Source organism: Chenopodium album, chromosome 11, assembly GCF_948465745.1.
Source record: "Chenopodium album chromosome 11, dcCheAlbu1.1, whole genome shotgun sequence".
NCBI classification, from domain to species: domain Eukaryota; kingdom Viridiplantae; phylum Streptophyta; class Magnoliopsida; order Caryophyllales; family Amaranthaceae; genus Chenopodium; species Chenopodium album.
This window is the reverse complement of record NC_137844.1, coordinates 55,622,993-55,648,554: the sequence shown is the minus strand read 5'-3', so window position 1 is coordinate 55,648,554 and position 25,562 is coordinate 55,622,993. Positions and strand designations below refer to the sequence as shown.

The 25,562-nt window shown below is 33.0% G+C and overlaps 2 protein-coding genes across 2 annotated transcripts; both read left to right on the top strand.

Moving 5' to 3' along the window:
* The first annotated feature begins 11,354 nt into the window (after positions 1–11,354).
* LOC145566917 (uncharacterized) lies at positions 11,355–12,283 on the top strand. The gene is made up of 3 exons (XM_081626184.1): positions 11,355–11,504; positions 11,615–11,707; positions 12,074–12,283. The coding sequence occupies exons 1-3, from the start codon at positions 11,355–11,357 to the stop codon at positions 12,281–12,283; spliced, it is 453 nt and encodes a 150-aa protein (XP_081482310.1).
* A 12,470-nt stretch (positions 12,284–24,753) lies between these two features.
* LOC145566916 (uncharacterized) lies at positions 24,754–25,065 on the top strand. Its single transcript, XM_081626183.1, has one exon. It carries the CDS (start codon positions 24,754–24,756, stop codon positions 25,063–25,065), a length of 312 nt encoding a protein of 103 aa, XP_081482309.1.
* The last annotated feature ends 497 nt before the right edge of the window (positions 25,066–25,562 follow it).

Below are 25,562 nucleotides of genomic sequence, written 5' to 3'. Positions count from 1 at the left end.
TATAGAATTTGTGATTTGCTTCCTAGCTTAGCTTCTAGCACCGTACGTGTAGCTATTAATCGACATTTGAACTTGATTTCCATGCAATGAAGTGTATTATTATCTCCCAATATATAAATATCTAATAAAATAATTTTACATCCCATACAATGCATATAAAACTATAATCAGTGTGATTGAAATTTATTAAAAAGTAATTGCACTTTGCAAAATGATTAGTAGTCGGTAATCCCTTCCAATTGGAGTTTCGCTATCAAAAGAAATTTTGTCGTACTCTTTCTTTAGTAAATTGACATGATTTCTCACATATATCAATCAATAGCTATCATTAATGATAACTATGCTTTGCAACTTTGCAAGTATATACTTTCATAAATCATTTCATCATCTATCTTTGTAATATGCTAGTACAGTACTAATTAACTTACTTCACAGGTGCATGACAGAGAGCCAAAAACAAGTTAAAAAAAAGGAGACCAGTGTGTCCCATGATTGAAAAAACCTATAATAATATGCTTCTTATATGAAGCAATAGTTAACTAAATTAAATTGTCTGTTCATTGATTTATACAATATCAAATTAACAAAGTGCATGTGTGCTAGTGTGCTACTATGCATATATTGAAGTAGTTGTAACATTATTATATATTCCTACCGTTTAATCATATCGATCAAGGACCCTATTCAATTTTATTCAAAAAATCTCTTATGCTTCGAAATTACAGCTGTCTCATTTTTATCTATTCTATGCTTCTATTTTAAATACTGATCGACCATGTATGCGAGCGTGTGAGTTACAACTAATTGATCGACATATCACATATATATAGTAAATAATTGTCCGGACTTTTATATACCTTCATATAAACACAATTAAATGACACTATATATATATATATATATAGACAAATAATGAATGCATGTTAATTAATTATCAAGAGAGAATGAAAAGATTAGAACCTACTTTTAGTCCTGTCTTTTTCTTCGTCCTCTCATGGTCCACTTACAAAGGTTCTTAGAAACAAGCCAAAAAACGTCTACTATACTCAAGGCACATACGATATGATTAGAGAAAGTTCAAGCTAGCTAATTAGGTAATTAATTTTGTTTTCATTCACTTTAACTTATCCAAAAATTTAAACAACCAATCCTATCATATATTCATATCACCCCCTCTCCCTCCTCGCTCCTCACCGAAGTTATCCGAAACTTTTTATAAAAAATTAATTCTAATTATACACCATCAAATGACAATAATTATCCAAGCATTATATATACTATTCCGTACATGATTATTCCCAATTATTCAATCCTCTTGCACGATAATAATATACACCCATTCTTATTTTTGTTGGTAGTACGGAGTATTTCAGTAGAATTTTGCTACTTTAAAATCGAAATATTTGTACGGAAACATAAGCTAAGTTAACCTAAACAAGAGCATATACGTACTCAATTTTTTTTTTTTTTTTTAATGCAGGCCAGGAAGTTAATTGATAGCAAGAGCTGAAGAGCATACACTCATCACTTTAATATATGGTAATAATTTTTATACAGTTTCAATTTTAATACATGAGTTTTTTTTTTTTTTTTTTTTTTTTTTTTTTTTTTTTTTTTGGATCGTTTTTCATATGTAGAGTAGGATATAGGTCAAGTCGTACTAGCCAATATATTGTGCTGAGGACCATATATGTTTGGAATGAACCAAAGAAAAATCGTGTCATGCTAGAATTATTTGTGTCAATATTTCTTTAGACAAAACTCATGCACGATCCAGCTTAGCTTAAGTGTGAGTGTCGCCATGCATGCCAATGAACATGGGTTCTCTTAATTACTTTAATATTATTTTCTAATAGAATTGATTTATATTAAAATAAGATGATTGACTCATTTTGTACTTATGACGCACTGGTGTCAAATGTTAAAATGATATCCATGCACGGCCTTTGGCCTATTAGTGTGCTTCTCAAGTCATCGTGTTTTTTGCCAACCCTTTCAATCTTTCAATCCCATCTCATCCTCTTGCTCGACAAAGAAAAAATGGTCTCCAAAAGGGTAATAAAAATTGAAAAGAGCAAACATAAGGAATAAGGGAGAAATTATATGGCAGTATGGCATTGGGAGGGCAAGGCACTTCGGCCTTCTTTTGAGTTGGAAAACAAGTGCGATTTTTCTTTTTCCTTTAATTTGTCAAAATCATTGTCAATTCCTTTCACACTTTTCATGCGTAAAAATTTCCCACTTCATTATTTTAATGTTTTTTTTCTTGTCCATGCATGAGTGACGTGGCCAGATTATGTATGCAATAATCCAACATGACAAGGTGAGGTTTCTTTGGATCCATCATTCCATCTAATATAGTGAACTTATGGACTACGACAACTGCTATATGACTATATGAGTCAATGTGACATATATCATACTGGATATTCAACAATAATTGTGTATCTCACATGATATGTATACACTTATACACAATTGGATACATTTTTAAAGTGAGTTTTAAATCAATTGATAATTTTTATTTATATTCAACTATTTTAAATAGGTGGAACTCAAATTAAGGTGAGTTCTTCACTACTCTGTAGCTATCTCCCTTTGACGAACTTGATTTTAAATTAGGGAAATTGTTTCATGTACCCTTAAGGTTTTAAAAAATGCACCGTGTACCCCTGAAAATTTTCAAATGCACCGTATATCCCTAAGGTTTGTAAGAATTTACACCAAATACCCCTAGACTCATATAACAAATGATAATTTTGTTAAATTGAGACCCTATATAGGCTATAAGTATCAAATTTTATTAAATTGTTACAGCGTAATGCTAGTATAATGCTAAAGCATTTAATTATCAAGAAAACTTAATTGATAAATCAAATTCTAACACCTTAAAGTTTAGGATTTAGAATGATCGATGGAGTTCAAATTTTGAATGTAATTTATGCTTTTAGGTGGTTTTACTCCATAAATATAAAGTACTAAAAATGAGTCAGTGTGTGAGCATAATTCTAGTTTGATAAGTGAATGATATGTGCATTTGTAAGATGATCAGGGTACGTGGTGCATTTTTTTACAAACCTCAAGGGTACATGGTGCATTTAAAAGTTTTCAAGGGTACACAGTGCATTTTTCCAAACCTCAGAGATACACTGAACAATTTCCCTTTAAATTAACAGATATACTCACTTCATTCATGGTTTCATGAATCACTATATATAAATATATTTAAGATTGATATCTAAATGAAGAATTTAGTGATGAATAGAATTCTTGAGACAAGCAATAATGCATGTAAAGAATAATTAAATTATGCTATCTTCATGATTGCATATCTTTTGGCAAGACTTATAAATCTAACCTAGCTAGATTAAAAGCAATATGTACAATGTAAAACAGATGATGATAATAATAATAATAATAATAATAATAATAATAATAATAATAGTGCATACAATTTTTGTTGCTTCTTTCAATTGTCCAAGTACTCCAACATTTTTTATTTTATTTTATTTATTTATTTTTTAATTACTTTGATTTTATCGATTTTACACAAAGCATAATGAGAATGTCACGATCATTTTTCCCAATATGAATATAATTTTAGTACAACAAACTTATATTTCGAGTTAACTTAGATTATTTAATCAATTTCGGGTTCAGAATTGTTCATTCTTCACTATCTTCACACACGAGAAGGTATTGCGACAGTCCGGGCTGACGAGATGTTTCGTCAGTCCGGGCTGACGAAAAGCGGATTTTTGATATTCTCAATTGGTGGGATGATATCCTCTATTGACCGCTGAATGATATCCTCTACTGGTTATATGATATCCTTTATTGGCTTGATGATATCCTCTATTGGCTATATGATATCATGACAGGATGATATCATATATCCAATAGAGAATATCATTCGACCAATAAAAGATATCATAGACAAAATCGTGGTGATGGTAGTAATTTTAGAGGATTTGATAACGGAGTAGAGTAGAAAGGAGGAGAGCAGAGGAGAGAGGAGATAGAAAGAGAAGGGAAGAGAAGAGGAGTGAGGTATTGCAATACCTTCTCTTACCGTATAAACAATTGCATGCAGCTCCGCACCCAATAGTTTGTGTTCACACACATACATCTACGGAGGAGTAATGAAAGTAGTGATCTTTATTATTTGTATGAAAGACGTGTAAATAAAAGGAAAAGGAAATTGGACAAATGATGGTTACAAGACTAGACTTACAACGGACTGAAAAATATAGTCTGACATGAAAGCCATCAAAACAAAAAGGTTTCATCGCCAGGAGCCTACAGTACCGAGGTAGCTACGGGGTATCTTTCATAACATACATCATCTATCACTTTTAATTCACCTTCATTCTTTTGTGTCAGTGTTTGAGGGTTGTGAATTGATTGAATTTGTTTGAAAAATACGGAATTGTGACTTGAGACATGAGAGAACTCTGAAAATTCAAGCTGATCAGGCCTTAACATCAAATGTCTTGCCCAAATCCAATAATAGAGGGCTTTTCGAGCTTCTATCAGTTTGGATCAGACTTGGGTTTTTTAACTATTTTTTTTTAATTTGTTACTTGTCTAAATATGCTCTTTTCGGACCGAATCAGCAGGTCGGATCGTAGTTGATCACCTCTACTCTATAGGCTTGTAATTAGGACAATTTGTCCTCACATTAGTCGCATACATTAGAAAAATAAAGGGAGAATAACATACGAAGTATATGATTAGAATGAAATAATTATGACAACATCTAAACCCTGTGGATGATGAAATTGAGTAATTGAATTACAAAGGTCGTGATTGCATGGGGTAGTTTTCATTAATCAAGTTGTTAATATACTCCTTATTTGATTAAATTAGCTGAACTTTATTTTTGTCAATATAATTTTTAGCCTAAGCTAATAAAAAATACTAATACCTGGCCTACTCGTATGTGAACTGAAGTGTAGGTAGAAAAAAATTAAAAAAAAATTTGATTGTGATTGATATAGGTCCTATTCTCATACGATTATTTTCACTTCATTTCAGTTCAGTTCAGCTCTAATAAGTTCAGTTCAGTTCTCTAATAAGTTCAGTTCAGCTCCTAATTTCCTTCTCTTATAAAATATTCATTTCAATTCAGTTTAGTTCAGTTCAGCTCTAATCAGTTCAGTTCAGCTCTAATAAGTTCAGTTCAGTTCAGTTCAGCTCAGTTCAGTCAATGAGAACAGGCCCATAGAGATCAAAATCGGTAAACCCTTATGCTTCTCAAAATTCCACAAATCTACATATGTATACACTACCTATGTTAAATGTTTTCTGCAACCTTTACTATTTTTGTTCGCTAAATATTATGTGCAACTAAAAAATTTCTTTTCTTTTTTAGTAAAAAAAAAAAACTTAGCAAATGTCAATTTTACCCTTATTTAAAAAATTAAAACACAATTTACTAACTATAATCAGATTTAATTAATTACTAATACTCACCCAATTTTCACCCCAACCAACCCAACCTAATTCATCAACTGTTCATCTTCAATTCAAGAAACCAGAAACCTTCTTCATTCATCTTCATCTTCATCTTCATCTTCCCCCATATTTTCTCTCTCCTCTTTCAATCTCATTATCTCTTTGAATTTATATAGATCTACTTTCTCTCCCTTCAACTTCAAGAATTTCGTTGGCCTTTTGGGATGGTTTTGTCTTCTGGGATTTCGTCAGGCTTTCGCCGTGGGATTTCATCGGGCTTTCGTGGTAAGATTTCGTGAGGGTGGTGGTGGATTTCGTGAGGGTGGTCGTGGATTTCGTGAGGGTGGGTTTCGTATAGGTCGATTTCGTGAGGTTGTTTGTTTGGAGGTGGCGGCCTGGTTTTTGTGGGTTTTCGTGAGGGTGGTGGTGGTTTCATGGGGTTGGTAGTGGTGGTTTCGTGGGGGTGGTAATGGTGGTAAAGCCGGCGTTGAAGGCATCGGCGATGTTGGTGAAGGCGGTGTGGGTGGTGTTGGCTGGTCTTGATGGTGACAGTGGGTGGTTGACTAATTATCCATATATTCTCTCTCCACCTTAATTACATACCCCTATTATACATTAATCACCATTATCAAATTTAGCATTGGTTTTTGTGTCAAGCCTCAAAGTTGCACAAAACTTTTAACAAAGGTAGTATTTTTTTTTTTTTGATCGATAAGATACAGGGGTCCCCTCTACCCTATAACATGAATGAAGGGATGAGGATCAAACCCCCAACCAGGCAACCACTTCAGGGGGAACCATCCCCTCATCTCCTATGTCCTCTACAAATCTAACTGACTAACTATATAGTGAGATTGGTGACACTAAATTAAGATAAATTGAACGGAATAAAGCAACAAATTTTTAAAAATGTTATAGTTATTATAGTACTCGTATCAATAATATCTCATAGAAAGTGAGTAGGTCAAATAGACTCGTGAAGAATGAAAAGGAAAATTAGATTAAAGCTAGATGAAACCAATTCAAGTGGGAGCTACCTAAAGAACAAGTAAACAATTAAAAAGATGAAAAAGACACTAATTTTGTTGAGAGTGCACAACTTGGAACACAAGCTTAGCATCTATTTACCACTGTTACACATTTTTTTCACTAAAATAAAAATAAAAGTTATGTAGAAGAAAGTTTACAATAATATTTTTGATCCAAATAAAGTTATGATCGTATTAGTTTAATTATTTATCACAAAGGATCCCATGAAATTCAGGAAATATGTGCGGATGGAGGAAGAGTACTCATGAGGTAAGAATTTTTTATTTTGGATTGTTTTTAGTCAAAGCCATATCTCTTTATTTAAGGAGAGGGTGGGGGAAGAGAAAAGAAAGCATTTATTTAAAGGAAAAGAAGAAAAAGAAACTCAACTGTGAATAATACACAAAATTAAATGTTTGATCTTAAAGTCGCCAATGGATGAAATAATCTTGTTAAAGCGATAAGTTAAAGACAAGAAAATTAGCTTACAATGGTTGATTATAACTAATCATGAGAGGCATTGTATTATCCAATTTTATTATGAATTTTTACCTAAATTAGATCAGATAACATGAATATGACCCGATCCAAGCTAGAAAATTACAGATTTTACGTATTGAGTATGTTTTTTCATAAACAATTGGAATTTGAAAATTCAACGAATGCAATTAAAATGAAGGGTGCCCAATTGATCTAATAGATCAACCAGAAATGTCAATCTTATGGTATTAATGTTAATAGAAAGAACAGTAATTTTGGAATTTTCGCTACGTCATATGGTTTAATGGTTAGTCATTATATTCAACCTAATCAATAGTGTTGGACTTCGTTAACACCTCGGTCAACGATGCGTTGGAAGTCGTTTGCGACGTCAGTTTAGTCTAGTTTAACAGCGTCTCCCTCAACATGCATGTCATGTATGAGGTGGTTATACACTTACTAGTGACCTTCTAAATAATCATATCGACATAATATTGTTGAATTTTACTTTGTAATAAACAAAATTTAGTATGTATGATTCGTTTGTAAATTGTGTACATTAAACTTTCCAATATAATACAAGGTTCCTGCCAAAATTAATTTGATCACAAGCAAACTTACCTATACAAAACAAATCTACTTATATGAACTATTGGAACTAGAAGTCTAGAAGAGTTTACATGATAATTGTGTTGTTGTACCACTTCTCATCATCAAGTGCAAAATTTGTCATCATTTTCAGAAAGGTATGTATATATTCTATTATTTGTGCATGCAGCACATAAATTGTACGGAGTACATATATATCATATATCATATATCATAAATATAGTGCATTATATATCTATTGATCCATATAATGCCCCAATCACTTCACCTTAAAAAAATAATATTCAGTAAAAAAGATTTCAGTTCAGTAATTTTTTTTTTCAATTCATTAAAAATAAGTTTAGTTCAGCAAAAATAATTTCAGTTCAGTAAAAATCAATAAACTTAAAGAAAGAAATATAATAGAAAATCAGTAAAAATAATTTCAGTTTAGCAAAAATAATTTTAGTTTAGTAAAATTAATTTCAGTTCAGTAAAAATAATTTCAGTTCAATAAAAATAATTTCAGTTCAGCAAAAATAAGGTGAAGTTAACGGGGCCTAATTAAGTTTGTGTATCTGTTTTTTCATAAAATAATAATAATAATAATAATAATAATAAATATAATAGTTGATTTTTCATCTTTTTATTCTATAAAAAAATTTCTTATATGATTTAATTAAGTGGAGTCAATTGATTATATACAATTATGACCATTTAAATATATTTTAGTAGGAAAAAAAGGAAAAAATTGCTTATCAGATCGGATCGGGTACCCGTTAATTTTAAAATGATAACCAATAACTATACTTGATAAAAAATTATCAAATCAGGTACCCAAACCGTTATTATTATCGGAACGATTACCCTAATTTTTGAATCGATTACAGTTCGGATTTCCGGATAATTTTGCTCAACCCTATATGACAACATAAAATATGAGAAGTAAAAATGCATGGGAGTTGATAATTTGAATAGTCATTTGATAGATGCACAAAAGAAAAAATAAAGTGAAAATTTATGAGACTTCCAACTTCCCACAAAACATGGGACGTTACCAAGCTTCCCTTGGTCAATAAAAAATCATGGAATATTTAGGAGCTGGTCACTTCATCTTAATTTCAGTTCAGTTCAGTTCAGTTAAGTTCAGTTCAGCTCCAATCAGTTCAGTTCAGTTCAGCTTCTAATTTCCTTCTCTTATAAAATATTCATTTCAGCTCAGTTTAATTCAGTTCAGCTCCAATCAGTTCATTTCATTTCAGTTCACTTCAGCTCCAATTTGTTTTATTCAGTTCAGTACAGCTCCAATCTGTTCAGTTCAGCTCAGTTCAGTAAATGTGAACAAGCCCTTAAATATATTGCCAACCAAACCATTTAAGACATTCTTAGAAATTTCATTGAGAAAATAACATTCTATGAAATGTATTTTCCTACGGGAATTTAATTCTGATGTCAACCAAACAACCAGGGGCGGAGGGAAGGGGGGGCTGGTGGAGGCCCGGCCTATCCGGCCCAGATTTGCAATTCATGTTTTCTATACTATGGCCCCCCTAAAATTATTACATATATTATTAAAGAGACACAAATTTTGGTAAATAAGGCTTGTTATGTTGGTTAAGAAGTAATGTTTTTTCATGAGGGAGTTGGGATCGAATCCTATTGCAAACAATTTATTTATTTATTTATTTATTTATTATTTATTATTTATTTATTTTTAAGGCTTTGTTTATTCAACTTGGGCATGGGTTTTTTAAAATAAAGATTAATATATTTATATTATTTAAAAATTTTGGCTAATTTTTTGTCAATTGAGTGGCACTTTAGGCTAATTGCTTACATTTAATATGAAATATCAAACTTTTAGGGCTATATGCTAGTTAATTTGATAATTATTGTTTTTGTATTAATATCATGAAATCAAAAACACTAGATTTTTTTTTAAAATATATATAGAAAAGTTAATAAGAGATTGCGGTAAATATTAGTGTTGAATCTTTATTGATGATTTTGCTATTATGAAAAATCAAAGAGTAAAATTTAACTCTTTTTTTTTAGTAACAATAAAATATTAGTACATTTTAATTTTTTCAATTATCTATTAACAATCCGGCTCCCCGGACTTGAAAATCCTGGCTTCGCTCCTGCAAACAACTTCATATTTTAGGATGGAGAAAGTATTATAGATACTACCTCCGTTACAGGTTATGTGCAACGATTTGACATAAAGCAGAGAAGGAAAATGTCTAATCGTTGCACATAACCTGTAACGGAGGTAGTACTACATACGTGTCATCATGAAATCACCTATGATTTGCTAAATAACTTCTGAAATCACTTATGAAGTTATAATTTGCTAATATACCGTAGATAATTAACTTATGAAGTTATAATTTGCTAATATACCGTAGATAATAAATGTTTTCATGCTGAATCACTCCAGATTTGCTAATTTGCGATTATTGCATATACCCAATAAATGTGAGATCTCAATGTTCCTTAATTTTGCTGATTTGCATTAACTGTAGTGTTGTGAAATTTCAAACCGAAACCGTTTAACTGCCCGAAACCGACCGACCCAAATGAGAACCGAACCGATTAAAAACCAATTTTTTTGAAACCGAAAACCGACCCGAACCGTATTTTAGTAAACCCGAAACCGAATCGACCCGAATGATGTTAAACCGTATAAGAACCGAACCCGTTAACAAACCGAACCAAATATAAACCGAAATGAAAGAAAACCGAACCGAAAAAGAACCGAACCGTATCTAACCCGAAACCGGTTCCAACCCGAAACCGTTTAAACTGGCAAAAAAACCGCTTACACCAAACTGTTAGCAAACTGCTACCCGTTTGCACCGAACCATTTAAAAACCGAACTGATTGTAAACCGAACTGGTTATAAACCGAACCGTTTATGAACCAAACCGCTTCTAAATCGAACCGTTTACAAACTTTTTTATATAATTAAATGAATTTTTTTTTTTGACGGGAATATAATTAAATCGAACCGTTTACAAACTTTTTTTTTTACGGGAATATAACTAGTAAGATCAGTATGACTAAACTTGAAACGGAACATAATACGTATTTATAAAATCAATGAGAATTTGTTTATAATATGATGCCTAAATATGAAATGATTCGCGACTTATATAAAACTTGTGAATGCAAAAGGTTAGCAAGTACTATCAAAGTTCAAACCAAAACCATTTAATTGCCCGAATCCAAACAACTCGATAAACAATTTATTTTTTGAAACCGAAAAAGAACCGAACCAGTTATAAGCTGAACCGAAAAAGAACCGAACCAGTTATAAACTGAACCAAAAAAGAACCGAACTGTTTCTAACCCAAAACCGTTTCCAACCTGAAACTGTTTGAACCGGGATAAAAACCGTTTACACCGCACCGTTAACAAACCGCAACCCGTCTGCACCGAACCGTTTACTACCCGGACTGTTTACAACCCGAACCGAATTAAAACCGCTTAAGAATAATCCGAAACCGAATCGAACCGATAACTATTTAAACCGAACCAAAACCGACTCGTGAGACAATTAAACCGATTCCAAACCGACCCGATTAAATACCGAACCAATTTCAAACCAAACCGAAACCGAACTGTCAAACCGTTTTGACAGTGCTAATTAACTGTGTTTGATTACCTTTCAGTAAAAAAAAATAAAAAAAAAAAAAATTAAAATTTGCATCAATAGTTCAAACTTATATTTATACCAAAACCAGGGGATTAGTACTACTATACCTTCAGAAATTGCGTACACTTTTGCAAAGTGATCGATGGGTATGAAGACACTATCTTTCTTAATGATTTTGAGCTCAATTTTAATAAATTATGGAGCAAAAAGCGTGGAAATTTCTGAGCAAGAAGAGCTTGAATGGGACAAGCAATTTAAGCTCTTGAAAAAGCCAAGTGTCAAGTTGATCAAGGTTCATTTTTTATCAACATCTCTCTAAATCGTTAATTATTTGTCTCAAATTATTATTATTTTTTTTTTCAGACGAGTATAATAAAACGTGAAAAATATTTTGAATTACAGACAAAATATGGAGACTTATACGATTGTGTGGATTTTTATAAGCAACCTGCATTTGATCATCCACTATTAAAAAATCATTCTTCCTATCCTCAGGTTTGCAATCTATTTTTTTTTTCCTTATTATAATTCTTTTATATATGTAACTATTTAGACTCCGTTCACTTCACCTTATTTTTACTTAACTTAAATTAATTTTACTGAACTGAAATTATTTTTACTGATTTTCTATTATAATTCTTCTTTAAGATAACTAAATTTTACTGAACTGAATATATTTTTACTGAACTGAAATTAAATTTACTGAACTGAACTTATTTTATTGAACTGAAATTATTTTTACTTAATATTATTTTTTTAAGGTGAAATGAACAGGACCTTACTCTATTCCTCGTATATATTCATACAAAGATATGTAATTTCTCTAATATTTGCTTGTCTAATTTATTTTGTTGGGTTCAGATTAGACCTAGTTTTTCTCCATTTGACCCAGAAATTGAGGCACCCACAGAGAGGAATACGAAGTTAGAATTCGAAGGTTGCCCATTGGGAACTGTTCCCATTAAAAGATTGAGCAAAGATGATTTTTTTCGAATTAAACGATTTACGAAAGATTATGCTTCAAGGTCCAAGCCCAACTTTGAAGATCTACCCGGAACTCAAGTAAGCTAAGCTTTATATTTATCTTCATGTTATTTATTACAAAATAATTCCATTAGCAATAATTTTTTGCATTGATCAACTTAATCATACAATTAATACTACATGAAGTCAATTACCAAACTTTTTCTAGGGCATGTATGTGATAAGTCACAATTTCGATTTTTTTCTCCCCAATTTGTAATGCTCCAATGTCTCATTCGGACCGAAGAAAAACAAACACATACTACTCCATCTCTTTATTTGTTACGGTATGTATGGAGTCATTTGTAATTAGTTGGCTTACAAGGATTTTCACACGTCTTAATAAAGATCTCTTTAACAAATAAAAATTAATACATATGACATAACATTTTTTTTTTAAAAAAAAAAATATGACATAACATTTAGATTACTACATATTATTAAATAATAATATTTTGATGTTCATTAGTATTTGCAAAATTAACCATTGTTTTATTTATATATAAAACCACCGATACGTTTCACTTTATTTTATTAATTTTTTTTTTTTTATATATATACAACAATGACCCATGCCAAAAACTAGTTTGACGTTAAAAGACTTACCATAAAATTGATTTAGATCTTTTAAACATTCTTATTAATTTTTAATTGTTGGTTTACATGGAAAATCACACGTGCATAAAAAAAATTACTTATTATATAAGCCAAGAAAGGGTGAAAACTTGGTGTCCAACTTTGAACGACCCAAATTGCCCCTAAAAGCATATATGAAAAATTAATTTTTTTTTAACACAACTAGGAGATATATTAGATTAAAAGGCTATAGCCTTAATATTTACATTGTACAACCCATATAGTTTATACAATGAAAATAGATGTAGTTACAAAAGAAGCCTAAGTAATAGACTGACCATAGTTCCGAAAGAACTCCCCTAGGGAGAAGAATATGTACATCACATAGTATCCCAAAAGCTAACAACATTTATAAAGGAAAACCAAAAGCTACTGACATCCATATCTAAGGAAACCTGAGCATCAGTTCTGTGGAGTAGGGGCTGCTGCAACACGAGCCTTATCAGCTTCATACAGTTGTGAAACACAATCTGGAACAAGATAGTGAGTCTTGTACCCAACAGCCATCTCCCTTCCAAAAATAGCAAGTCGATGAGCCAATTCATTCTTCTCCCTTGGGATATGGGTGACCACTGCTACTTCAAAGGTAGATAGAACAGCATCAACGTCACAAATAGTTGCTGCAAGTTCGTGATGAGGATTGGGACCGGCAGTAAGAATCATGTCACGAAGAAGCTTGGCATCCGTTTCAATAATAACCTTCTTGATACTCAAGTCCCCCGCAATAGAAAGACCATCATTCAAGGCATATAACTCAGCCAGGAAAGGGGAAACAACATCATATTTGCAGGAGAATCCCACATACCATGAACCATTAGATCTTCTGATCACCCCTCCTCCTGGAGAAACAGCAGAATTCATCCAAGCCCCATCCGTATTAATTTTGAAATAGCCTTCCCTTGGTGCTTCCCACTCAGAGCTTGAAGAGGTCTTGTCCTTACCCTTTCCTTTCTTGTTTTCTTGTAATAGCGAGTTAGAAAGTTTAAAATCAAAGAAGAATTTTGTGAAGAGTGAAACTGGGCCTATTTGTTTGTCATAAAAAATAGTGGATTTTCTGTGTAACCAAAGATGCCACAAGGCTGTAACAAAAACCAATTTCCATTTTTTATCCAACCCGAGATTATAATTTATCCATATCTGCCAGGAAGAATTTTTAAAAATATTGAAATCAAATTTATTAGGAAGATAAACTTTTGCAAATATATCATTCCATAAGATCGAAGAAGAAAAACAATCTCTGAAAATATGTATGCGAGATTCCGAAAAAAGATCACATCTAGAGCATATGGGGGATATTAAAGGCATATAAGTAGCTAGAGTTTTAGCTACTGGCAATATAGCATGGGCACAATTCCACAAAAACATCCTATATTTGAATGATGCTTGAATTTTCCAAATACCTTTCCATGAATTTATATTAGAAGAAACAATACACTTCCCTTTCAAAAGGAAATGATAAGCTGATCTAACATTAAATATACCATCCTTGCTTAAATCCCATGTAATAAAATCCTCCATATCAGTGTATTTTGACAGGGGAGTGGCCTGGATCATATTTATCACATGATGAGGAAGAAGATGTTCAATATCCTTTAGATACCAAGCCTTGTCTCTGATTATATTTGATACCATCCATTGATTCATATGGGATGGGATAGGACAAGTCATAATTTCTTTCCAGGGAGAATTTCCTATCCAATGATGATGCCATAAGGAGGTTGAAATCCCATTACCTATACCCACCCTTAGACCCGAGGCTAGTAATTCCCTCCCTTTCAAAATGTCTTTCCAAATTTGAGAATGATTAGGGCTAGCATGACACTCGAATAAACCTTTCTTTTTTAGATATTTTTCATTAAAGATCCTAACCCATAACTTATTTGGTTTAGTGAGGATATTCCACCTTAACTTAGCCATGAAAGCTATGTTCCACAATTTTAATCTTCTAATCCCTAGCCCACCAATTTCCATAGGCTTAGTTATATGATTCCAACCTAACCTTGTAGAATACTTGGTTTTATCAATCTTATTCCATAAAAACTTACGACAATTTCTCTCAATATCCTCACAAACCGACATAGGAAGAATGCTAGTTTGCATTAAGTAAACAGGAAAGGAAGAAAGCACGGATTTAACCAAAGTACACCTTCCTTCCATGTTCAATAATTTAGATTGCCAACCTTTTATCTGATTATAAGTTTTATCAAGCAAACCAAAATAATCACATTTTTTCAACTTGTTAGGATGAATCTCAACTCTTAGATATTTGCCAAAAGAAGTAATTGAGGTGAAATCAAATTCTGTGATTAAATCCTTCCTTATACTATGATTCATTTTCTTTGGGAATATAACAGTTGATTTACTTTGATTAACTCTTAATCCAGAAATATCCCCAAAATCTTGTAAAACTTGCATAATTATTCTAATATTACTCTTAGATGCATGTCCAAAAAGGAACACATCATCCGCATAAAAAATATGAGATAGTGAGATTGATTTAGTTACCTTAATTGGCTTCCAAAGTTTCTGATTCACCTTGTCTTCTATCATAAGAAATAATCTTTCTAAGCATAACACAAAGATATAAGATGACATGGGGTCACCTTGTCTAATACCTCTTGATGGCTTAAACTCCGAAGTTATTTCTCCATTCAATAAAACCGATATTTGAGGAGAATAAATGCAATACATAATTAATTTAACAAAATTCATAGGGAAATTAAAACCAATGAGGGTTTCTTCAATGAAATTCCACTCTAAGCTATCATAAGCTTTTGTTAAATCAAGCTTAAGAGCCATAATATTTTTCCCTACTCTAGCTTTATGAAACATATGAGACATTTCTTTGATGATAATAACATTATCTTCAATTCCCCTCCCTTGAATAAAACTTGATTGTAAGGGACTAATTAAATTATTCAAAAAAGATTGAAGCTTAGTGGATATTAGCTTGGTTATCAATTTATAAACTGTATTACATAGCCCTATTGGCCTAAACTGAGTTAAATTTTCCGGATTTTCCACCTTTGGAATCAAAGATATATAAGATTTATTTATTTCCGGATTAAAAGAACTAGTAGAAAAACTATCAGCACAAACTTTGTGTAAAATTTTGCCTAAGGACTCCCAATTAGCTTGGAAAAATCTAGGTTGCTCTCCATCAGGTCCAGGACATTTCATTGGTTCCATATTAAATAAAGCAAGTCCTTAGCTCTTCCATAATAGGAATGTAACTAGCTAACAAAATATTTTCATTATATGAAAGCTTATTAATAGGGTCGAAATTACCAGAGCCTCCCCTATTATTAATTTTCGATTGAAATATATTCTTGTAAAATTCTGTTGCCATATTTTTTAAAATGGAATCATCTGAAATCCAATTATCATTCAAGTCTTTAAGGCATAAAATCTTACCTCTACTTTTTTTAATTTTGGCAACAATATGAAAATATTTTGTATTAAGATCACCATGTTTTCGCCAATTAATTCCAGCTTTTTGAGCTCAAATTATACGCTCTTTATCATATATATCTCTTAATTCCTTCAAAAGATCTTTTTCTAGATTTACCAGAAAATCCGAATGATTTCTAGCCAAATATTTTTGTATTCCTCCTATTCTAGCTAAAAGTCTATCTTTTTTATATTTTAAGCTTCCAAAAATATTATGATTCCAATCTTTGATTTTATATTAGAAATTTCTCATTCCTATCATATAATCATCATATGGCTCTATCCAATTGCTAACAAAAAAATTATTAAAATCAGGATGTGAAAGCCAAACCTCCTTACATCGAAGGGGAAAAGGACCATTCAATCTAGGGTTAGTACAATCAATTAAAATAGGTGAATGATCTTAATAAGTAAAAGGTAAATGAAAAACCTTTGTGTGCGGGAATTGCTCCACCCAAGCTGTATTTCCAAGGGCACGATCAAGACGCTGCTTAATTAGAGTTGCTCCTTCTCTTGCGTTACTCCAAGTGAAAGGATTACCATTGTAACCCATATCAAAGAGTCCTGCTGCATTTGTAAAGTTATTCATGTCCCTGCATTGTGCATGTCTGAAACCACGCCCTCCATACTTCTCATTTTGTGAAGTTACCTCATTTAAATCCCCAAACAAAAGCCATGGAGTATTAGGAGGTGGGAGATCCGATTGCATGTCTCTCCACATTTCATGCCTTTCTTTAGGAGTAGAAGGGGCATGCATTCCGGTGATCAAAGCCTCATTGTTCATATTTTTAAAATGGAATAGGGCATGGAAAAAGGAAAAGTCCTCCTTAAAATCAGCAATATCCACTACATTTTTCCAAAATAACCAAATTCCACCCCTTTTATCATTAGCCTCTGTTGCTTTGAAATCATGAAAACCCAACTGAAGCATAACTTGCCTAGCTCTCAAATCATCAGACTTAGTTTCAAGAAACACAAAAACCGTAGGACGATGGATATTAATCAAATGATACGCATGAGGAATAAATTCGTCCCTACAAGCTCCTCTTACATTCCATAGTATAAACTTCATCTTCAAATTAGGCAACGGTCGCTGAAGAGTGACTGAAGGATGATCAGTTGGTTGTGGATTCGGGGGTAGGTAATATACCTACCCAGTCCCTCCAATAAGCATCCATCCCTATCGGCGACACATCCTCTAGTGACAACGGAGTCATTTGAGCTACAATTTCCCTCAGCCCTTGCAGAAATTTGTAAAATCGGACTTGTAATTGCATCCCACCACCGCTTCCTGAGAGATGAAGGTTGCGATAAGGTGGTTTGCCATGTTTTGACCTCTGGTTTCTAACTGCAAGTGAAAAAAAGGAATTCTTCTTGGAATTTGAAAGGGGAAGGTGCGATCCCTTTCCTCCTCCCTTAAAATAGATAGAGCTTCCTGTCTCCTTTTCAGCGCATCTAAAAGCCTCACTGCTCCGGTGAGTTCCGTCGGAGATCCCGGCCTTTTCTTGATCAGAAGAGTCTTTATCATCGGTGAAGTTGGAAACAATTGAAGAGTGTCCGACCTCGACCCCGATCCCGACCCCTGCTGTAATTCGTGGACTGGAATTCCCTGTAGAATTGGCTCCTTCCCTCGAGCTTGAGAATTGATTTCCTGATCTGAGACCCTTCGTCTCTGATAAGTTATCATCGGTAGCATTCGTGGAGATGGAGATTGGTTTGGGTCCTGCATGGCTAGAATATAGAGGGTTTATTTTGTTTAATTGAGAAGCAGAATTAATTTCTAATGTAGGAGAACTGGAGAAGCTATTCCCTATGGCAACCTCACAGTTAGGCTTTTGTGGAATAGAAATCAGTGGATTCGATCCTTCATCTACTTGCATTTCCTCCAAGTGTCCACTTAAAATTGACACATGAGCTTTGTTGCCACTTGTTGATTCCAATGTTTTGATTGAAACTTCATCAACCATCATAATCTCTGAATCTTGATTATCTTTAATATTTTCTTCCTGATTTGAAATAGAATAAGACTCTATTTTCTTTTCCTCCTCACTAATTGATCCAACAACAATTTTATTAATGCCCTTAACAGCCTTACACTACTAAAATTTGGGCGAATTGCGACCGTTTTTCAACGACCATCATCAAAACGGTCGCAAAAATTGATATTTGCGACCGTTTTTAAAGCGGTCGCAAATTTGCGACCGTTTTTATAGCGGTCGCAAATTTGCGACCGTTTTGGGCTATAAAACGGTCGCAAAGGTACTTAAATATATTTAAAAAATAAAATTCATGTGAAAATTTATTCAAAATTAAATTAATTCTGTTACGACCGTTAGTAGCGGTCGCAAAATGCTTTAATTACGACCATTTGAGAAACGGTCGCAACATTACGACCGCCATAACGGTCGCAAAAGTGCTTTTTCAAATTAAAAAAAAAGGGTATAAAACAAGATCACCCAAACCCTAATATTAGAAGCAGCCGTCCTCTTCTCCTAAGTCCTAACGCATCCTCTATCCTTTCTCTCTCCTCACACATCCTCTTCTCCTCTCTTTTTCTCACACCCTTCTTCTGTCTCTCTCTTCTCTTTCCTCTTTCCACCTCCCAGTGAACGACCCTCTTCTCACTCATCCTCTTCTCCTCATCTTTTTCTCTTTCTCTCGCATCTCCTCTCTTCACCAACCCGAAATAGAGCAGCCACCGTTACAAGCAAAGCCCACCGTTAAAAACAACACACGAACTTTGGTTTTTATGGTCAAATTCGACCTCAAAAATTTCAGATCTGGAGTTTTCTTGGTCGAATTTGACCATATTCACCTAAAGAGGAAGATATATAATGAAAGGTATGTTTAATTTTCTGAAAATTTTGTTTATTTTCGAATTTTGTGGTTGAATTCGTTTTCCGTTCGAATTTCCATGTTTGTTTGATTTTGTTATCGATTTTTGTTTGCGTTTCTGTTCAAATTCCTTAGATTTTGGTTTTATTTCGAGTTTTTGTTAATTCTGTTCGAATTTGTTCTTTGTTTGTTCAAATTTCATAGATTTTTGGTTTGATTTTGAGCTTGAACTTCTCGAATTTAGGTTTGATTTATGAGGGTTTTATTTCGTTTTTGTTTGATTTTTTTGTCGATTTTTTTGTTCGAAATTGTGGGTTTAATTGTTGTGGTTTTATTTTTTTGGGTATAATTATGGGTTGAATTTTTGGGCGATTTTTTTGGTTTAATTTTTGAGCATTTTATTTGTGGGTTAAATTGTTTTGATAAATTTGTTCGAATTATGTCTTTTTTGGATTTTTGTTCGAAATTGTTTGATTGTTTGATAATGTTTTATTTCGTTTTTGTTTGCTTTTTTTTGGTATTTTTTTAACTGTTTTTCTGCGTTAAGGATGGGTGGGTGGTGCTGGGTATTGGTGGGCGACGGTGGGCGACGGTGATGGTGGGTAGAGGGCGGCAGAGGCAGCTAGTGGTTGTTTAGGGTGAGCAGTGGTGGTGGTTTGGGTGGGATCTGGTTTGGATGGATCTGGGCTAAGGGTGGGTGGGTGGGGTCTTTTTCTTTTTTTTTTTGTTTTTTTAATACTTTTAGCGACGGCTTATGACGGTCGCTAAATTCGATATTTGCGACCGTTTCATAAGGCGGTCGCAATTTTAAATATTTGCGACCGTTTTTATGACGGTCGTTGAAAATAGTTAAAACGGTCGTTAAAATTTTGCGACCGTCAAACAGTCGTAATTTTTTATTTTTGCGACCATGATAATAACGACCGCCATGTTGCGACCGTTGACGGTCGCAATTATGTTTTGCGACCGTTTTCACTATTTTTTGCGACCGTTTGCGCCGGTCGCAATTTGGCCAATTTTTAGTAGTGTTATTAGAATTAATAGTAACCCTATCCTTTATAAGAGAAGGATTAGTACTACCATTACTAACAACTTCCTTTTTTTTTATAAAAAAAAAATATTTTTTGTATTATTTAACTCTCTTTTATTGTTGTTATTATCAACAATATTCGGTTTATTATACTTTTGGTTGTTATTATCAACCTTATTATTAGTACTAATTTTTGTATTGTTTCTTCTGTTGTTATTATCCACAGATTTATTAAATTGTTTTTTTTATTTGTAACCATGGTCCATGGGCCAAAATCCCCATGTGAACTATTTTCAGCTAACAGTTGAAACGGGTTGGACTTAGAGGAGGATCCAACCAAACTGGTGGGCTTTGCAACATGAGACCCATTTAATTGAATTCCATCAACAGAAGAGGTATCCAATTTTGATTTGCCTTCTTCAAAAGCTTGTTGTCCAAGAGATGCTGTCATTGCCTCCACCTCATGGGATTTGTTCAACATGCAGTGAGATTGAACATGGCCCACCTTGCCACATGTAAATCATAATGTTGTAATATTCTCATAAGAGATTGATTGCCACGCGCCACCAATCCAAACCCTTGTCACTAGCGGTTTGTTTAAATCGATTTCAATACACACCCTTGCGTACCTTCCTCTAGTTAGTCTGTCAGTCGCATAATCCATCCGAATTGGTGTTCCAACCAGCTTTGCTATCTCAAACAAAGCTGATTTATCAAAATACTCCACCGGTAATTTAGTAAATCTAATCCACACTGTCATTTTGTCAAAAGGATTTTCAAAAGCTCTGAAATTAGGCCTCCATTTAGCCATCATCAAGTAATGGTCAAAAACAAACCATGGACCCCCAAACAGAGCTCTTTCATAATAATCTTCCATTGTAAAACGAAATAGAAAAACATTATGGCCTAAATCAATTGTTTCCGGACCACCCTTCACCGTCCACATAAGTCTTGCCCGATTGAGCATGAAAGCAGGTCTAATCGTAGTCCCTAAGCACTTACCCATTAGAGTTAAACCCTATGGTTGTCGTAAACGATCCAGAATTAATTTGTCAAATTTGACAGTTAAGCTTGACTCCGGACCTAAATCCTCATCTTGAGACCATTCAGTTGAAGTAGCAACAATCTTTCTAGCCTCCTCAAACCATTGTGAGGAACTAGCAACAACCTCACGAAAACTCACCACTGCAGATGACTTCTGATTTGAATCAATAATCTCCTGATCAGGAAGATGGGGAGGAGCTAGTGGATTAGAAGAATCCACCATAGCTAAAATGCAGAAATAAAAGCACTTCTTTTTCTAGAGAGAAAACTTTAGAGAGAGAAGAAAATTAATCATAAACTCATATAGTAGCACATGAAAAATTAAATTAAATACAATATTTTACATGATTATGTTAGTTTCCAAAATTTTACTACAATTTAAAATATTTCCAAATTTAAAAAGGAAATTCAAAAAAAATAATAAACATTAGTCACCATATTTGCATTATTCCATATAAAAATATCCATAGGAGAGTAATATCAAATCAAATAAAAACTCTACTAATATTACTATGTAAAGGGATATTAACCCCCATGCATTATTACTGTACATGACATATGTCTAATTATTATTGATGAAATTATTCTTCCCCTTAATATTTTTAAAAAATAAGATCTATGCATTTAAGAAATTTCGTAGAAGATAATCACTACTAGAATAAGGTAGATTTTCAGCGAATTGGTTTCGACGGACAAAAATTTCGACAGATTTTTTTTTCGTCGGATATTTCCGACGAAATTCAAAAAATCCGTTGTAAATCCGTCGGATAATATATACTTTCCGACGGAATATTTTGTTGGAAAATTAGATTCAAAATAATTGAGAGGGCTTTAACTTTAAAAGTATGCTTGTAATAGTAAGGGCCTGTTCTCTTCAACTTATTTTCAGTTCAGTTCAACTCCAATAAGTTTAGTTCAGTTCTTATCTTAATCTCCTTCTCTCATAAAATATTCAGTTCGGTTCAATTCAGCTTCAATAAGTTGAGTTCAGTTCACTTTAGCTCATTTCAGTCAATCAGAACAGGCCCTAATTATGTAAAATTAAAGTTATTGTAGCAATAATTGGGCAGAATACGCACGTATAGCGTGCATATAAGACTAGTATTACATATGTTATAACGATTACTTATTTGAAAGTATAACAAAGAGTTACCATTTAAATTTTTGATGTGGATGTAAGTAGACCCTAAAAAAGTAACTAGTATATAGATTCTAACTCTCCCAAGGATGGGGGGTTCCTTAATTGCAGTGAACAAGATTTTTTATTTATTTTTATTTATTTTATTTTTTTTTAATGTTTAGATAGTCACAAGGGCGGGGTGAGAATCGATCCCAGGTCCTTCTGAAATCGAGAGGAAAGCTCTAACCACTTGAGCTATGCCCCACTCTCGGCCTCTCGCAGTCAACAAGATTTACAAAAGTCACGATTTTGTGTTTAGTTTGACTCCCTAAAGCTATGATGACAAAAGCTCCTTAGAAGAATTTAATTCACTCAACTCTCTACAAAATAAAGTTACAACCAACGTTTGTATATAAACGAAAATTTTAAATCTAGAATATTCTTTATTAAAATATAAAAATTAGATACAAAGTGAAACAAAAATCACAAAAAAACATCCTAGCTTAACATATAAATTATATGTTAAAAGTTTTAACCTACATAATCTAAAACTCTAAATAATCCTAACCTAACTAAAAGTCTTGATAATTATTCAGTTGCACGAAACTTCAGTACTCACACTTATAGATTTGAAATTTGATGAATCAAAACACATTTATTTATCTATTTTGGACAAGAAATCAAAACATATTAAATATGGAGGGAGTTCCAATTTTTATTTTAATATGTAGAATAATAATCCAAATTCAAATATAGTAATTAAATAATTAATCTTGAGTGTCACTTCATTTTCCATATATGTGATATGTGGTAATACACTAATACTTTGTTGGTTTCACAGTTCGCAGTGGTTGAAACAAATGATGACTCACGTGAAGAGAATTACAAAGGAGTAAGATGTAAGTTTAATATTTATGATCCAAAGGTTAAACAGCCACAACATTCATCAGGATTAATGATGATTCAAAATACTGATGACCGTATACAAGTTGGATGGACGGTAGGTTTTTTTTAACCTCACTATTTAGTCATTTCCTTAATCTTTATTGCCTACTCTTTTGATCAATTTTCATTGCCAAATACATGCCTGTTTTTGCCAAAAGCATGATTGAGTCAGGGGCGAAGCCAAGAATTACAATATAGGGGGGCCGGGTCTTATTAAGTAAAATTGTATTATATTTTCTATGATTTTATCATTGTTCAATTATCTCTTTTCTGGTATTTGTGATTTTATAAATTAGATTAGACTAAATTTTTTATAAAACAACACAAAATATTTGGTCAAAATGATCTATGGTACGTATAATATTACACAACCAATAAGGTTTTGCCTTATTGATTAAGGTGAAGGGTTTGTGTACGACTGTATAGGGTATAGGTTTGATTTCCTCCTTTGTCCTCCCCATTACGGAGTAATATTTTGTATTACTCTTATGGTTCATTTACACCAAGAAAATAAAAATATATGAAATGTTTGTTTAAGAAAAGTAAATAGAGAAAATAATAAAAGTTTAAAATATAAAAAATTGGTAAACATTGAAGGGATAAAGAAATTTTATTGGATAAAAAAGAAAATTGGATAAATTAAAACTAATTTAATTTTTGTAAAAAAAATTGCTTAGAGGAATCGAACATGAGACTAGAAGTGTGCATGAATTTGCCATGAAATTTTTCGACCATTAATCTATGCATTGGAAAATTGAACTATTACAAAACTTAATTTTTTTATCCTATAAAACTGTGGGTGCCAGCCTTTAAACAATATAAGGACTGACATTTGGGCCACAGGGGCCGGGCCTCCACCAGCCCCCCCTGTGGCTCCGCCTTCGGATTAAGTTTCTCAAAAAAAAAAAAAAAAAAAAATCATAATTGAGTTGATTTGACTAGCTATTTCATCTTTAATACTTTGTTTGTCCGTGCGAATGCAGGTTAATCCAGGATTAAATTACGACAATCGTACTCATCTTTTTCAATTCTTAATTATGAGTTTAGGATCCTTCAATTCATTCTATCATCACTACTAGCATTGCATGATAATTAATACTACGTATAATGAATATTTTAGGGGGACTCCACTAAGCTACCTCCTTTTCTTCACTAATACGCAGTAGTATATAATATTTTATTCCAGGCTGGCAAATCCCGCTGTTTCAATTTGTTATGTCCTGGATTTGTTAGCACGAGTTCAAATGTTCCAATTGACGCGGCATATGACGGTGTATCAGTAAGAGGAGGCAAGCAAGGGTATATACAAACTTCCGTTTATCAGGTACAAAATCTTTCTTTAATTTGTTGCATTAATATATATTTTTACATTGAATGGGTTTCTAATTATTTATGAAAAAGGATCCGAATACGGGGCATTGGTGGCTAGAATTAAGAGACGGGCGGTATTCATACGCAATGGTTGGATATTGGCCACGAGAAATATTTACAATGTTAGGATATACAGCAAGTTACATTGCAGTTGGCGGGGAAGCATACAGTCCACAAGATCAGCCTCTTGCACCCATGGGAAATGGCTATTTTCCTAAAGCAGATGCTCAACTGTCTGCATTGTGTGCTCGTTTTGCTGTTCTAAATGAAGATCATAAAGTGGTGGATCCTGATCAAACTGACTTATTAGTTTCCGATTCGCGATATGGTGTCTATGATGTTAAAGATTATGCAGATCTAGGCCGAACTGTTTTCTTTGGAGGAACAACAAGAGACTAGCTTAGTACTTTAGTAGCTAGGAGGGATTGTAAACAAAATTAAATAATCATAATAAATGTTGGAATTATTTATCCCGTTGTTTCAATTTTTGATGGACGACTTGAATTGCCTTTAAAAAATAGGAAAATTTGTCAAAGAAAACCTTTTAAAAGCACCATTTTGCGAAAAAAAAACTTTTAAAAGCTTTTTGGTTAAAAAAAACCACCACGTTCATTATTTTTGCGAGAGGAAACTCATTTCCTTAATTATCCTCTAATTAACTTAATTAGACTCTAATTTCCTCCCATTTCATCTAATTAACCTCTAACCCACCCAATTACTTAATAATTAGATTACTTAAAAAAAAAACCACCACCCCAACAACCAACCAACCACCCCTTCCCTTTCTTCTTCTTTTTCCCCCTCCCTTGGAAGCAACCCCCTCACCCACCGGACCGCTGCCCAAATCCTGGTATCTACGGCGACCTACCTCCATAGCCGGTTGACCCTCCCTTTCC